Source organism: Leptonychotes weddellii, chromosome 5 (assembly GCF_054177405.1).
Source record: "Leptonychotes weddellii isolate Sample4059 chromosome 5, ASM5417740v2, whole genome shotgun sequence".
Lineage (NCBI taxonomy): Eukaryota > Metazoa > Chordata > Mammalia > Carnivora > Phocidae > Leptonychotes > Leptonychotes weddellii.
The window spans coordinates 117,893,255-117,906,937 of record NC_138373.1 but is presented as its reverse complement, the minus strand read 5'-3'; the positions used below and the strand labels follow the sequence as shown (position 1 = coordinate 117,906,937).

The 13,683-nt window shown below is 38.9% G+C and overlaps 1 protein-coding gene across 3 annotated transcripts in view; it reads left to right on the top strand.

The window, feature by feature from the left end:
- The window catches only part of PTPRR (protein tyrosine phosphatase receptor type R), a 232,924-nt gene that overhangs the window by 131,065 nt on the left and 88,176 nt on the right, over positions 1-13,683 (top strand). Inside the window, exons 1-3 of one of the 3 annotated variants that reach the window (XM_081822060.1) lie at positions 3,353-3,492; positions 3,778-3,888; positions 13,138-13,400. In XM_081822060.1, coding sequence (XP_081678186.1) covers positions 3,484-3,492; positions 3,778-3,888; positions 13,138-13,400 — 383 coding nt within the window. In that variant the 5' untranslated portion in view covers positions 3,353-3,483. The other 2 variants (XM_031027042.2, XM_006732343.2) reach the window with 2 other exon arrangements.

Genomic DNA, 13,683 nt, shown 5'->3' with positions numbered 1-13,683 from the left:
AGTACCTTCTTTAAATGACAGGCCAATGTGCTGAATGATAACTTTCGTGGAGTATTTCCAAAGAGGAAAAAACACACCAAATAAACATGTACCGTAACCCATGAGTATGGTGAGTGTTCGTTCCTTGAAACTGGAACATGAGCCAGGGATTTAAAGAATTACCGTCCTGGCCCTACAATGCAGAGGAGGAATGCAATTAATGTTAACATGTGTCAGATCATTCAGAATGAATTGTTCATTTTGTGCACAATCCAGTGGAAGTTGGGCATTTATCGAACAAAATTACATTATTGCAGGATACACCTCATTTATCTGCCTAATTCAATCAGTTAACCAGGTAATTTACAATATTTCCATTTCATTCTTATTCTGTGTGCCTCATCTCTTCTCAAAAGATTTAGCTCCTAAAGCCTCTGTATCATCTCTCCTAGCATTTGGGATGTCTCTCACCACTTGGGATCAGATTTTTTTTTTTTTTAAACCAACAAGACAACTATAGTGCATCAAATTATTAAATAGGATATAGAGAAGCTGTGTTATGGATAGAGAAAACTGCCCAAATTTTAAGTAATAGACTAAAACAAAACCCAGCAATTTTTTTTACTGCAACAAAGTTAAAGGGCAAAGCGATGTAGAGAGGTAGCTATAGAATAAGAGGTAAAGATGATACAGTGGCATTGGGCTTGACCTGACCATGGAGCCTCTGAATTATTGAACCTTCAGCCCCTTATGTAAAGGTTAGATTGGAGATTCATGTGGGTTATATTCTTTTGACTTGTGGGATCTTAAGTATAAACTTCTCCATTTATTACCTTGTCCTTATCAATTTTTTAGATCTCTGTACAAATATAGTAGTGCTCAGAGTAATAGCATGACTCAGAAGGAAATCTATTTACCAAGAAAGTGCAGTGACTAAGTTCTAGGAGTTCAAAACATGTGCCTTTCTAACTAGGAGTGGGGGTGTGGGGGTAGGAGGTTAATTCTTCCCTCAACACCGCTTTGGTTAAAAGAGAAAACAAAACAGATTTGTCTTAAGCAGAAAGGAACATGTTGATATTCCAGGAGGTGTCGAACCATAGCAGAAAAAAGAAAAAGAAATGAAGCAAATCAGGTTAGGAACACAAAATCTCTTTCCACCCACCTAACCACCCCTTTTTATCCAAATTTTACATGAACTAAAGCTCCTATCCTCATACTTAAATTTGACAAGTATAGGCTGCCTACTTGAAGGCTTAACTAGTTTGCTTTTATGGCAAGCAATAGATGTTATTTAGTTGCCTGTAAAAAACTCATTTCCGTGTTTATACCTGATTTCTACAAGAGTTTTCTTTTCTGTTAGTTTCCAGCCATGTTTATAGAGGCGTTGTGTTAAATACGATCTGGCTAAGGTCAAAGAGTAAAAGACAAATCACCACTTGAATCCAAGACTTCCTTTCCAGCAGGATACTTAGTTTCTTTTATTTCTTTCTTTTTTTTTTTTTTTAAAGATTTATTTATTTATTTGAGAGAGCGAGAATGAGAGAGAGAGAGAGTACACGAGAGGGGGGAGGGTTAGAGGGAGAAGCAGGCTCCCCGCCGAGCAGGGAGCCCGACGCGGGACTCGATCCCGGGACTCCAGGATCATGACCTGAGCCGAAGGCAGTCGCTTAACCGACTGAGCCACCCAGGCGCCCTTCTTTCTTTTTTTTTTTAAGATTCTTTTCATTTGAGACAGAGTGATAGAGAGAGAGAGAGTATAAGCAGGGGGAGAGGCAGAGGGAAAGGGAGAAGCAGACTCCCCACTGAGCCCGGAGCCCAACGAGGGCTCGATCCCAACAAGGGCTTCATCCCAGGACCCTGAGATCATGACCTGAGCTGAAGGCAGCAGCTTAACCATCTGAGCCACCCAGGCGCCCCAGATACTTGGTTTCTAATCATGTCATTGAGCAAGTATTTTCAGATTCTCCCTCAACTTACCACTTACATGTTTTTAAAAGATACACAAATCAGGGCACCTGGGTGGCTCAGTCGATTAAGCGTCTGCCTTCAGCTCAGGTCATGATCTCAGGGTCCTGGGATTGAGCTGCTTAGCAGGGAACCTGCTTCTCCCTCTCCCTCTCACCCCCCCAACACCCCCATCATGCTCGCTCTCTCTCGCTCTCTCTCTCGCTCTCTCGCTTTCTCTTTCTCTTAAATAAATAAATAAAATCTTAATAAAAGATATACAAGTCATTTATTGTATCTATGAATCTGTGTCTTAGAAAGTAGGCAAGATGTTATGGTGAGCATATCAGTGTTTTATAAGCAAAGGAAATAGAAACTCAACTCCTTCAAGTCATTTTTATAATCATAACTGAACTCTAAGATCCTTTCTGTTCTGTTTTGTTCAAGTCCCCAGCAGCACTCACTTGATTTCCAGGATAAAAGTAGTTTCTTTTAAGGCAAATATTCTTTTTTGTCTAATTTACAAACATTGACTGTATTTTATTTTTTAAAAAGTCTTGAAAAAATAAGAATGATTTCAAAGTTCAGACACCTACAAGGACAGGTTTTTGTTCAAGGCTTTTTTTTTTTTTTTTTTTTGAGACAGCTATTGATTTCTCAGGATCCTGTGGGTTGACGAGGATCGGCTAGGTGGATCTTCCACGTAGTACAGGCTGAAGTCACCCCAGTGGTCACATTAAGCTGGGCGCTCATCTGCCACTGGTGTGAGCATGATAACCTCTCATTCTCCACAACCTCTCTCCATGTGGTTTCTCATCATGCAATATCCTGTTGCTCAAGTCTTTCTTAATTGTTGGAGACAAGATCCAAGGACAGACAAGTATTCTCACTAAAGGAAATAAAAAGCATACTTTAACAAAATGGAATTTTAGAGGTGCAGGAGCATTTGACTTGATTCAGCATTTATGTTTTTCCTAACCATAGACCATTTGGTTTCAAGTGAAAGTTTCCTTAACTATAAATCTATAAATTTCACTGAATTATAAAATTTAATTGCATTCTAAGATGTGATACTAGTAGGTATAAAACGAAGACATTCATTCACATTGTATTCAGCTTCCTCTCTACCCTTTCACCCACTGAGTAGTAAGCCAAAAAATTTTAAAAGCATAAATAAAACTATTTATTTTACCTTTTTTCACCAAACAGTTCTGGACTTTTGATGTTCTCTGTTGCTTTAAATAAAATATAATATCCTAACAATTTGTATGATTGAGGTGAAATTTAATCAGATTTTGACAAAGTGGACTGCATTTCAAGGGAAAAAAAAAAAGATTTGATGAAAAAGAAAAAAAAAAAAGAAGGAAATGATGCCAACATTGTTGCTCTGTTTATAAAGGCATCATGAGATTTTGTTTGCACCTGTTTCACTTTTGTTTAAAAGTCAAGAGCTGCACGTAAGCCAGGGTGTTGGTGTTGTGGGAGGGGACTGAAAACAGAGTAAGGAATGCCTCAGAAAACATTTCCTCAACACAGAAAAGAACAGAACTCTTTTACTTTATGAACCAGGTAATTTCCAAAAGAGACTGGTGGAAGGATGTTTAAGAAGTCCAGGACCCAATGTGTCATGTCAGGCATGCTCGCTCCTGGACAGGAGATAAAATCATCTCTTAATGTATACGGATGGCAGTCCTTGTCTTAGATCAGTTGGAGAAGCAGCTCTGGCTGCGGCGGATGTAGGTGTGTTCTACTACACTGAATGGAATAAAGCTAAAAATATGTTTAGTTTCTGATAAGAACGCCATTCTCCTCAAACTCTCATTTAACGTCGGACTTTCTGTTTTGCTTTTAAAGAAAAATGTTTTACAAGGGCAGCATGAAGCGGACAAAATCTGGAGCAAAGAAGGATTTTATGCTGTTGTCATTTTTCTCAGCATCTTTGTTATTATAGTAACGTGTTTGATGGTAAGTTTGCTTCTTTATATTTTATCCCTTATCGAGCCACTGCTTAATATTGGATACACTGCCATTCAAATGAATGCTGAAAAGCCTGGGAACAGAAGCAAGGCTACGATCCTGTTAGATTCAGAATATTCCTATCTGACAGCAGAGTGATAGCTAAGGAAAACCTATGGAATTACGGATTCTGACCTGCAGAATAAGGCTGTAATTGCAATGAGGCTGTTAGTAACTTGATCATCCTCGGATGAAGCTTTAGGAGGTGATTTACCCAGGTCACTGGAGCCCTCAAAGTCAGTAAAGTCTTATGGGCACACTTTGGGCTTACTTTATTTTTTCTTTTATATCATTTTTGTGGAACTCAGGAAAAATTTGAAAAAGAAACATGTCTTAGGGGCAAGACTATGTCTTTAGTAGTGGTTGATTTCCTTATTTTTAAAGGACCTAGATAGCATTCTACAAAATTCTAGGCATTAAAAGGAGATGATTATAGGCTCAAAGACCAGATAATTCACTGTCAACTAAATTTTTAGGTGAATGAATACAAAAAGTATAAAAGTATACACTGCAAATAGCTCCCTAAATTACAAATTACAAATGTGTAGCCTTTAAAAGTATTTTTCTAATTTAAAAAAAAAAAAAGGAACACAGAATAAACCCACTAAACTAGGCAGTGCTATTTGGTATTGAATGAGTTAAAAGATACTTTTCAAATACAGTGGTAAGATTTTCCTATTCTTTTGAAAATTCTGTGATGTAATTTAAAATATTTGAAGTTTACAAATGGGTTTTAATATTTTTTTCCTTTGTGCTGTGTTCTTTTTAATTGTGTGTATTTTCAAAAATATTCCTTCTTAGCTTTTAAATGTCCCCCCAAAGACATATTACTTACTCTTTCCACAACCGACAATGTTGCTAAGTGTCTTTTTGGGTTTTGTTCATTTTTGCTTCCCCTGCTGGGAAGGGGTTTATGTTAGAAAGATTAGGGGTTAGGTGGGAAAGACAGAGGCTGTGTAGGTGTAAACTTGAAGGATATAAAACAATTAAGGCCTTGAATAGGGTGATGATGGGTATATTTCCTCGAGTCTAAATGTAGGAAGTAGTAAGAACGTCCTCAAGCTTCCATCATCATGAATTCAGAGGCATCTGTCTCCTATGAGAAGATTTGTAGAAGATTTCTAAAAATTGTGACACAATAAACAAAAGAAGAATTTAAGAATTGAATAAGAAAATCAGTTTTTGTGTATTAAATGGTGGAGATTGGGGGAAAAAATTTAAGGAGACAAAGTTGGAGATTTTAGGGAAACTGTGGTAGAGACCGTGGGACATTTTTTAGTATTTTAGAAGGTGTGGGTTTTTTGTTATAGTTAATTGCACTTTAAAATATGTGGTTCTTTTTTTCCTTAATACAGGAAATCTTGAGTGCTGTTTTCTCTCTCATCAGTCACAATTAGAGTGTTTTTCTGCTTCACAGATGAAAAGATGTGAGGAAGAGGAAAATAGAAAGGGGTAGCAGGTGCTCAAAGTAGAGATTGTTCAGGCAGGAAAGGGATAAGATTGAGCAGAGCAGAGGCAAGGAGGGAAGTGGCAGAGCAGAGTTTGCTCTTACCTTGTAGCACACGATCCAAGATCTGCCTCTCTAACTCAAGGAGCCCCTGCATGTCCAGCATGACTGGAGAAATCCGTACAGGACATACTGGTCGCCTGGGGCAAAGGAGCTGTCCTGGCCACACTCTCAACCACTCGAGACCAGAGAACAACGCTTCTTTTCCCAATTTCTGCAAAGCACCAATGTAAAAGCCAGAAACCCAGATAAGTCTGCTTCAAAGTTACTGGAACAAATCGAGAAAGGAACGTTTCAAAAGTATAGGTGATTGCTCTCTAGTGAGTTGGCAGGTAGATTCATCCACTCATTCAATCCACAGATTCCTGCAGAGGATCCACTGTGGACCTGTGGTTGGTACTGTGGCCAAGGAGAGCACAAGACAGATGGGGTCCCTATTTTGTGGGGCCTATACTCTGGAGGCAGACACAGACAATAATTCAGTTAGTATTTTTTTTAATCAAATAGTGGACATATGTATGATTCCAAATATTTGACCTTCTGGAAAAGGCAAAACCATAGAGACAATGAAGAGATCAGTGGTTGCCAGAGGTTGCAGGGGAGGAGATGAATAGGTGGTGCACAGCAGAGTTTCAGGGCAGTGGATCTGTTCTGTATGACACTGTAGTGGTGAATACATGGCATCATGGATTTCTTAAAATCCATAGAATTTGCAACCCCAAGAGTGAGCCCTAATCTAGACTATGGACTTCAGTTAATTATAACATATCAATACTAGCTCAACAGTTGTAACACATGCAACCACACTAATGCCAAATGTTAATGGGGCAAATTTTCTAGGGAAGTAGGGGAGTAGGGGCCTATGAGAACTTTGTACTCTTTGCTGTTTTTCTATAAACCTAAAACTGCTCTTCAAATATAAAATCTAGTCATTTCTTTTTAAAATAAAATATTATTCAATGCCGCGAAAAGATACCATAATAGTGAGTGAGTGGAACAGAGCACTTTGAGACTTCCAAGACATGTGAAAATATGGGGAGAGGGCCTCGCAGGCAGAGGATATGGTGGGTGGAGCTGCTGGGGCGTAAAGAAGCTAGTCTCTCTGGGTTCAGCAAGAAGCGTGCAAGCTGAAACTTTTAAGCAGAGCTTTGATATGATTGGACATGTATTTACCAGAGCAGGTGCTCTGCTGGTGGAGAGTGGTTGGAGACAGAGCACAAGGTGAAGTGTGTGAGCAGGAGGACTCTTCTGGAAGCCATTGTGTTAGCCTGATGACAAACATGATAATGGCCCAGAGTAAGGATGGCGGTGGAGATGGGAGAAGTGAACGGTTGGGATTTATTTGCAGATGGAAACAACAGGACTTGCTGTGTACTGATTCTCAGGGAGAAGGAAAGAAAGAAATTAAGGTTGATTCCTCTTGTATTTGGCTGAGGACCTGGGTGATGGAGCTCCCATTTCTTGGGAGAGGAACAAGTTGGGGGTGGGGGTAGTGAGAGAAGCAACTCTCGATGTGCGTTCCAGTCGCTCTTGAATAAATGAAAGAAATAGAATGATATCTTTCAAACACAACCTTAAATTTTTTTTTAAAGATTTTATTTTATTTATATGAGCTGCGGGAGGAGTGGAGGGAGAGAGAAGCAGACGCAATGCTGAGTGTGGAGCCCGACCTGGCGCTTGATCCCACGACCTTAGATCATGGCCTGAGCTGAAATCAACAAGAGTCGGACGCTTAACCGACTGAGCCACCCAGGCGCCCCGCAGTCTTAAACTTTAATGAGAAAAGGTCACTTTAAGAAGTTAACAGACAAACCAGCAGTACCTAGGAAGATAGACAAATACTACCTACTAGACAGGATTAAGATGAAGTTAAGTTTATCTGATGCAGCTATACCATTGACAAGTCAACAGTTCACATTTAGGGACTTGTCAGATATGATTCTCCAAAATAAGTTTACCTGTGTAAATGTTCAAGTGTTTTTGATAATAACCTTGATTTAAAGTAAGTCCTTTAACTTGGCTCTCTCAGTAATAGTTACGCTATCACTTCTGCAATTTTCAAACACGTAATATTCCGATTCTATTTCCCATAATTTTGTTGATTCCGTGGCAGAGGAAAAGATATAGCACAGAATTTTCCCTCTGGCAAAAATTATATTTATGAGAGATCAAATGCCATTATTTGCATCCAGTCTTCCGACATACCACAGAAATGAAAAGCATATGGTTTTTCATTTTTTAAAGATGAAATTTTATAGGTAGATTGCTGAGATGGTGGATTACGTGTGCTATGTAACAATAACATAAGGCTTGGCAAAATTTTTGAAATGTGGCATATTGTTTATGTTGCCAGGCATAAAATTAGACATGCATGACATTTTCAAATGTGTGACTTATTTAGCACCTCTCAAATGTGAATCTAGAGTAGGTGGAGCAATAAATAGACAAATACGATTTTCCAAGAAAAAAATGTGTGGGCAATTTCCAATCCATTCAGTCTGTTTTAGGTGGAGGAAATTTATTACTGAGAAGAATTCGTTATTAAACTTCAATCAACAATGGAAAGGACACCATTTATCACCGAAATTAAACCTTCCAATGTACTGAGAGGTTTATTACGAAGTGCAGAGGCATTTATGCGATATAGGTAAAGAGGTCTACAAGCCAGATCGCTTCCAGAAAGCAATTTTAGAAAATACATGAAAACAGCTGTTTGGGTCAACAAAAGTTCTGGCATGTTGGACCCGTAGAAGAGCCATCCATCCATATGCCATGCAAGGAGTTTTTCTAGTCATGCTCTTGGTAGGAAGGAAATCCTGAGGCAGGAAATCCTATGTCAGAACATCCTATGTCAGGGGGAGTGCAAGAAGAGGGGTTGGAATTCAAACCCAAATCTGTCTGGATTAAAAGTCTGGGCTCCTTACCATGATTCCATGTATAAAAGAGTCAAACTGTGATTTCTTTAAGTCCTCACATTCTGTCTTGTGAACATCTGCTTCGGGCCACAAAGGGGATGATGATGAAAATTCCTATATTATCTTTTACTGGGTGTAATTTTCCCACATCTGTCTCTTCTGGAAGCCTGTGCATTCTCAGAAGTTAGGGTTGTGTGCTGCCTGTGCACCTGCAATGTTGCTTCTGGAATGTAGTAGCAATTGACTCATGTCTACTCAACTAAAAGAAATGAATGAATGAACTCTTTCAGAACTAACTGTAAAATACTGTAAAGAAAATACAATGGGCTGTTAGTTGATGGCATCATTTTAAAATTGGAACGTATTTTAACTCAAACAGATATTTTGTGTTATCTACTTAAGAGATTTTTTTTATTGAAATATACCTGCCATATAACATTGTGGAAGTTTAAGGTGTACACTTACGAGATTTTTTTAAATGAAAATTATAAGCGGCAAAAGAGCTTTATAGGATTTTTTGGTAGCTTTCCTCTCATTTCTGTGTTCCTCTGGCTCTCTTCTTCGTGCTATTATTTTTTATCTCTTGGTATAGTTTGACTTTTACAGTTCCTCTCTCGTTCAATATTCCTGTTTTCCTTTTCCAAATGACCAAATGACTTTATTGCATCCTGAGATTCAAACAAGATAAAACCAAAGCTACTGATTTACCATTGCTATAATAAGCTTTTAGGTTGAACTTTGCAACAAAGTACGTTCACAGAGAGAAATATGCATATGCTATACTCCAGACCTTGATCTGCACAGAGAAGAATCTCTGACACACTTTTCCAGAGGCTTTGGGAAAGGTGTTGAGAAGAAAGATGTGGGGATTTAGAAGAAACGGTAGAGTCGAAAGATCACAGGCATTAAATCAAGAAAGTTGGATTCTAGACTTTATTTCTAGCCTTCCAGAAGTCATTCAAGTGTTCTGAGTCTAAATGTGAAATGAGGAGATTATACCAGATGATTTTTAAGAGCCCTTATCCCGGTTTCTCAACAGTGGTACTGCTGACATTTGGGACTGGGTGATTCTACTGGGGGGAGAGGGTCTGTCCTGGGCACTGTAGGGTATCTAGCAGCATCTCTAGCCTCGCCCACTAGATGCCAATAGCGCCTCACCACACACCCCAGTATGACAACCAAACACAGCTCCGGACGTTGCCAAATGCCCCCGAAGGGCTAACGCCCAACTGGTTGAGGACGACTCCCTCACAATTTAATTCCATGATGACGGCCCCATTGCCCGGTCTCAATGTCTTCAATTCTTTCCACATTTTGCCAGACAGCCCAGTCTCTCTCTCGTGGATTTTTAAAGTATCTTATAAGCATTATATATTCTCCCGGTTCTGCTTTTCCCTAATTAAAGATGTAAATCAGTTTGTACACATACTATGTAGATTAAAAAGTTGACCTATCACCAGAGATGAAGTAAACAGTTGACTGTAAAATGCATGACAAAGGTCCTTCATCAAGAACATAAGCTCTTGAAGTAAAGAAGGACTTTGGACTAGAGCTTGTTCTACACCAATAAAACCATAAAAGTGACCTGTCAAGAGCTATCGAGAAGGCTGGTATTTCCTTGACTTCCTCATTTTCATTTTTGAAATCTGCTTCTCCAAAACCCAAATGTAAACAGGCAAGCACATGCTCCAATGTACATATATTTAGATGTGAAGAACTTAGAATATATAATATATGCAGTATCTTTTATTAAAGATATTTTTGTAAAGGTACAGATGTATTTGTTTCTCTTCTCATTCAGGAAAAAATTAAGAAATAAAAAGCTAGGGGCACCTGGCTGGCTCAGTTGGAAGAGCATGTGACTCTTGATCTCGGAGTTGTGAGTTCAAGGCCCACATTGGGTGTAGAGATTACTTAAATAAACAAATATTTTAAAAAATAGTAATAAATTAAAAAATGAAAAAAGCTAAAAATTTAAAAATAATAAAAAGCTATCCCACCTTAAATTCTGTTGCCTCATCTTTTAGTAATTACATATTTAACTTACTTAGCAGATGTGTGTTTTCTGATTGGTACTGTTCTAAGGTGGGTTTTGTTTGTGCAGAGTGGTGGCCAAGTGCCTTTTGAGGGTTACAGAGACTGAAGAGAAGCGGTAAATTAAAAACCTCCCAATCCTTAGGGCATGATGCACTGGGTAAGGATATTTATCTTCAATATTTTCTATCCTATAGGTTGTACAAGTCTAATTAGAGTAAGAAGATTTGTCACTTAGTATTAGACATCTTTTTTTTTCTTATGCAGTAATATTTCTCACGGGAATATTTAGCACCCATCGCTTTCAAAAATTTAAGATTTAGCTTTACCCTACTTTTGTCAATGAACACCACTAGTATAAAAGTTTCCAGGTTATGAGGAAGTGAACTGATAAAAGACAATAAGGATTCCTTTTCATCTCCTGGCAGTTCAATTCATAAGATGCATTTCTAGTTATACTCCCTATGTGCATAGTCCTTTTCCTTAAAGAGAGCTTTCAATCCACAAAAAATCGATTTGGTGGTGTTGAACCCCAGTGGTGAGAACCACATCTGCAGCAGACTCTTTGAGAGTTCATCTTTAAGAATTATGGCACAGCAAAGAGAACACCAGAGGTAACGTAAGGCGGTGGAAAGTGCATGGGTCTGCGAGTCAGAACTGCCTTAGGGCCTGGGTCTGACCCAGCTGGCTGCTGGCTTTGGGCAAGCCATATTATTCAGCTAGACAGCAATTTTATAAATGTATAATTAGGTCAGAAAGACCTTTAGTGACCATTCAAACTCCGGTTCCCTCCGTATCCCTAATTTAAAAGTCACTTAATGTACAGTCATTCCTATTTCTTACCTCTCTGCCCAAACTTCTCTCTTGTTATTATAACCTGAGATGTTGGATCTGAGACATAATTAAATTTCATTTTCGCCCTATTTTTACATAATTCCAAAGCTCCCTTTTCTATCACAATTTCTAGTTCTTCAGTTCTTAATTTTGAGTCATCTTTCTTGTGACTTGGAGTAAATTTTTTTCAGGAAACGTACACCGGTATCATATTTCCTGAGACCTTATGCATTTGAAACATTCTTCCTGTTGGTTTCATTCACATGAACTTCAGTTTATCAAGGTGTGGAATTCATGCATTTTTTGCAATATGCATTTTTTTCCTCAGTCACAAAAACTGCTCCGTTTTCTCTTCACATTTATTCTTCTTTCAAAGGACATACTTTTTACCTGAGAACTTTTAAAAAAAAAAGATTTTATTTATTTATTAAAGAGAGAGAGAGCACAAGCAGGGGAAGCAACAGGTAGAGGGAGAAGCAGGCTCCCCACAGAGCAGGGAGCCCGATGTGGGACTCGATCCCAGGACCCTGGGATCATGACCTGAGCCGAAGGCAGATGCGTAACCGACTGAGCCACCCAGGCATCCCTGAGAACTTTTTTCATTCCATATCCTTAATTCCGTAAGAACAGGGTGCAGTTTATTTTCTCCAGAACAGAATACTCTGGACCTCTCACGATACGTGACATTAGGTGGGCACCGAAAATAGTTCTGAATGACTCGCTTCTCTCTCCTTTAGTCTGGTTTATCGTTTACAGTGACTTTTCTCTGACAATTTGGTCCACAGAGTGTCCCAGCAAAGTCAGTATGATACCTTTAAATGTTTAAAAATGACAATCCTACCATTTCTAAATTGAATTAGCCATTCCAGAAAGGGCTCTGAGAATGGAGAAAGTGATATGTTTGCCTTTTCCTACATGCATTAAAAATTAAAAAGGCGAGGGGCACCTGGGTGGCTCAGCCGGTTAAGCGTCTGCCTTTGGCTCAGATCATGATCTTGGGGTCCTGTGATCGAGCCCTGCATCGGGCTCCCTGCTCAGCAGGGAGTCTGTTTCTCTACCCCTCCCAATCTCGCTCTCAAATAAATAAATAAATAATCTTTAAAAAATTTTAAAAGGGGAAAGAGGTAAAAAATAAAATTCTGGTTATCCAAATTATCCTTAGATAGGTGCCCTAAATTTAATTTTTTGAAGAAGTTACTAGATACTCAAGTTAATACATGACTAGTGTGGATATTTACCAACATAAGAAATTACAATTTATAGCATAACTATTTTTTCACTAATATTTTTTTTTAAGATTTTATTTATTTTTTGACAGAGACAGCGAGAGCAGGAACACAAGCAGGGGGAGTGGGAGAGGGAGAAGCAGGCTTCCCGCCGAGCAGGGAGCCCGATGTGGGGCTCGATCCCAGGACCCTGGGATCATGACCTGAGCCGAAGGCAGACGCTTAACGACTGAGCCACCCAGGCGCCCCTTTTCACTAATATTTTATAAGATTTTCTTCTCACATGTTGTACTGGATGCAGAGGTCTATTTCTATAAATGTCATAAGCCCTTATTTCATGGCTATTCCTTCGATCAGCCTTCCCTTTTAGTCATTTTGAGTAAAATAAAAACTTGCATGTGAATCAAACTGACATCTGGCACTTTTATAAAATTAGCCTGTTTTGTTTTGAATATATATTTGAGGACCAGATTCATGGACATATTTATTTAATAACTGGAAATACCAACTATATCCTTCTTGAGAAAAATCTCAGTACCACACAACTAAGAAATCATTCTAGAAGGCTTTGCTTGGGTGTATTATCATTAAACCTCCATTTTAGTTTGTCTTCTGGGTTGGGGTGGAGGAGATCATATTTTGTTGTTCAGTGTGAAAAAACAAGCCTGTATATCTCCTATAGATTCTTTACAGATTAAAAGAAAAATTTCAGCTTTCCTTGCGACAAGATAAAGAGAAAAACCAGGAGATCCACCTGTCGCCCATTGCATTACAACCGGCACAGTCTGAGGCAAAGACGGTCAACAGCATGGTCCAGCCCGAGCAAGCCCCAAAGGTGCTGAATGTGGTTGTGGACCCGCAAGGCCGATACACCCCTGAGATCAAAGCTACCACCTCTGTCTGTGCTTCTCCTTTCAAAATGAAGCCCATAGGACTTCAGGAGAGGTAAGAGCTTTTCTGTATCCCCCTACAGGTTGCTTTTTTTTTTTTTTAAACAATATTCACCAATTAAAAATGATAGAAGCAGAAATGATTGGCATCTTGGGTAAAATTGCTCACCACCAAATGGACACCAGGAGGAAGTAGTCTTTCTTGTCCCCCCAAAGAATCGAGCTGTGTTACAAAAATCTTTTAGTTACATCAGATTCTGTTTAGCTAGTGGAGACCCAAGCCACAGTCATCTTCAACTCCAGGACAGCTTCTGTAATCATTTATTGGGTACATTTTG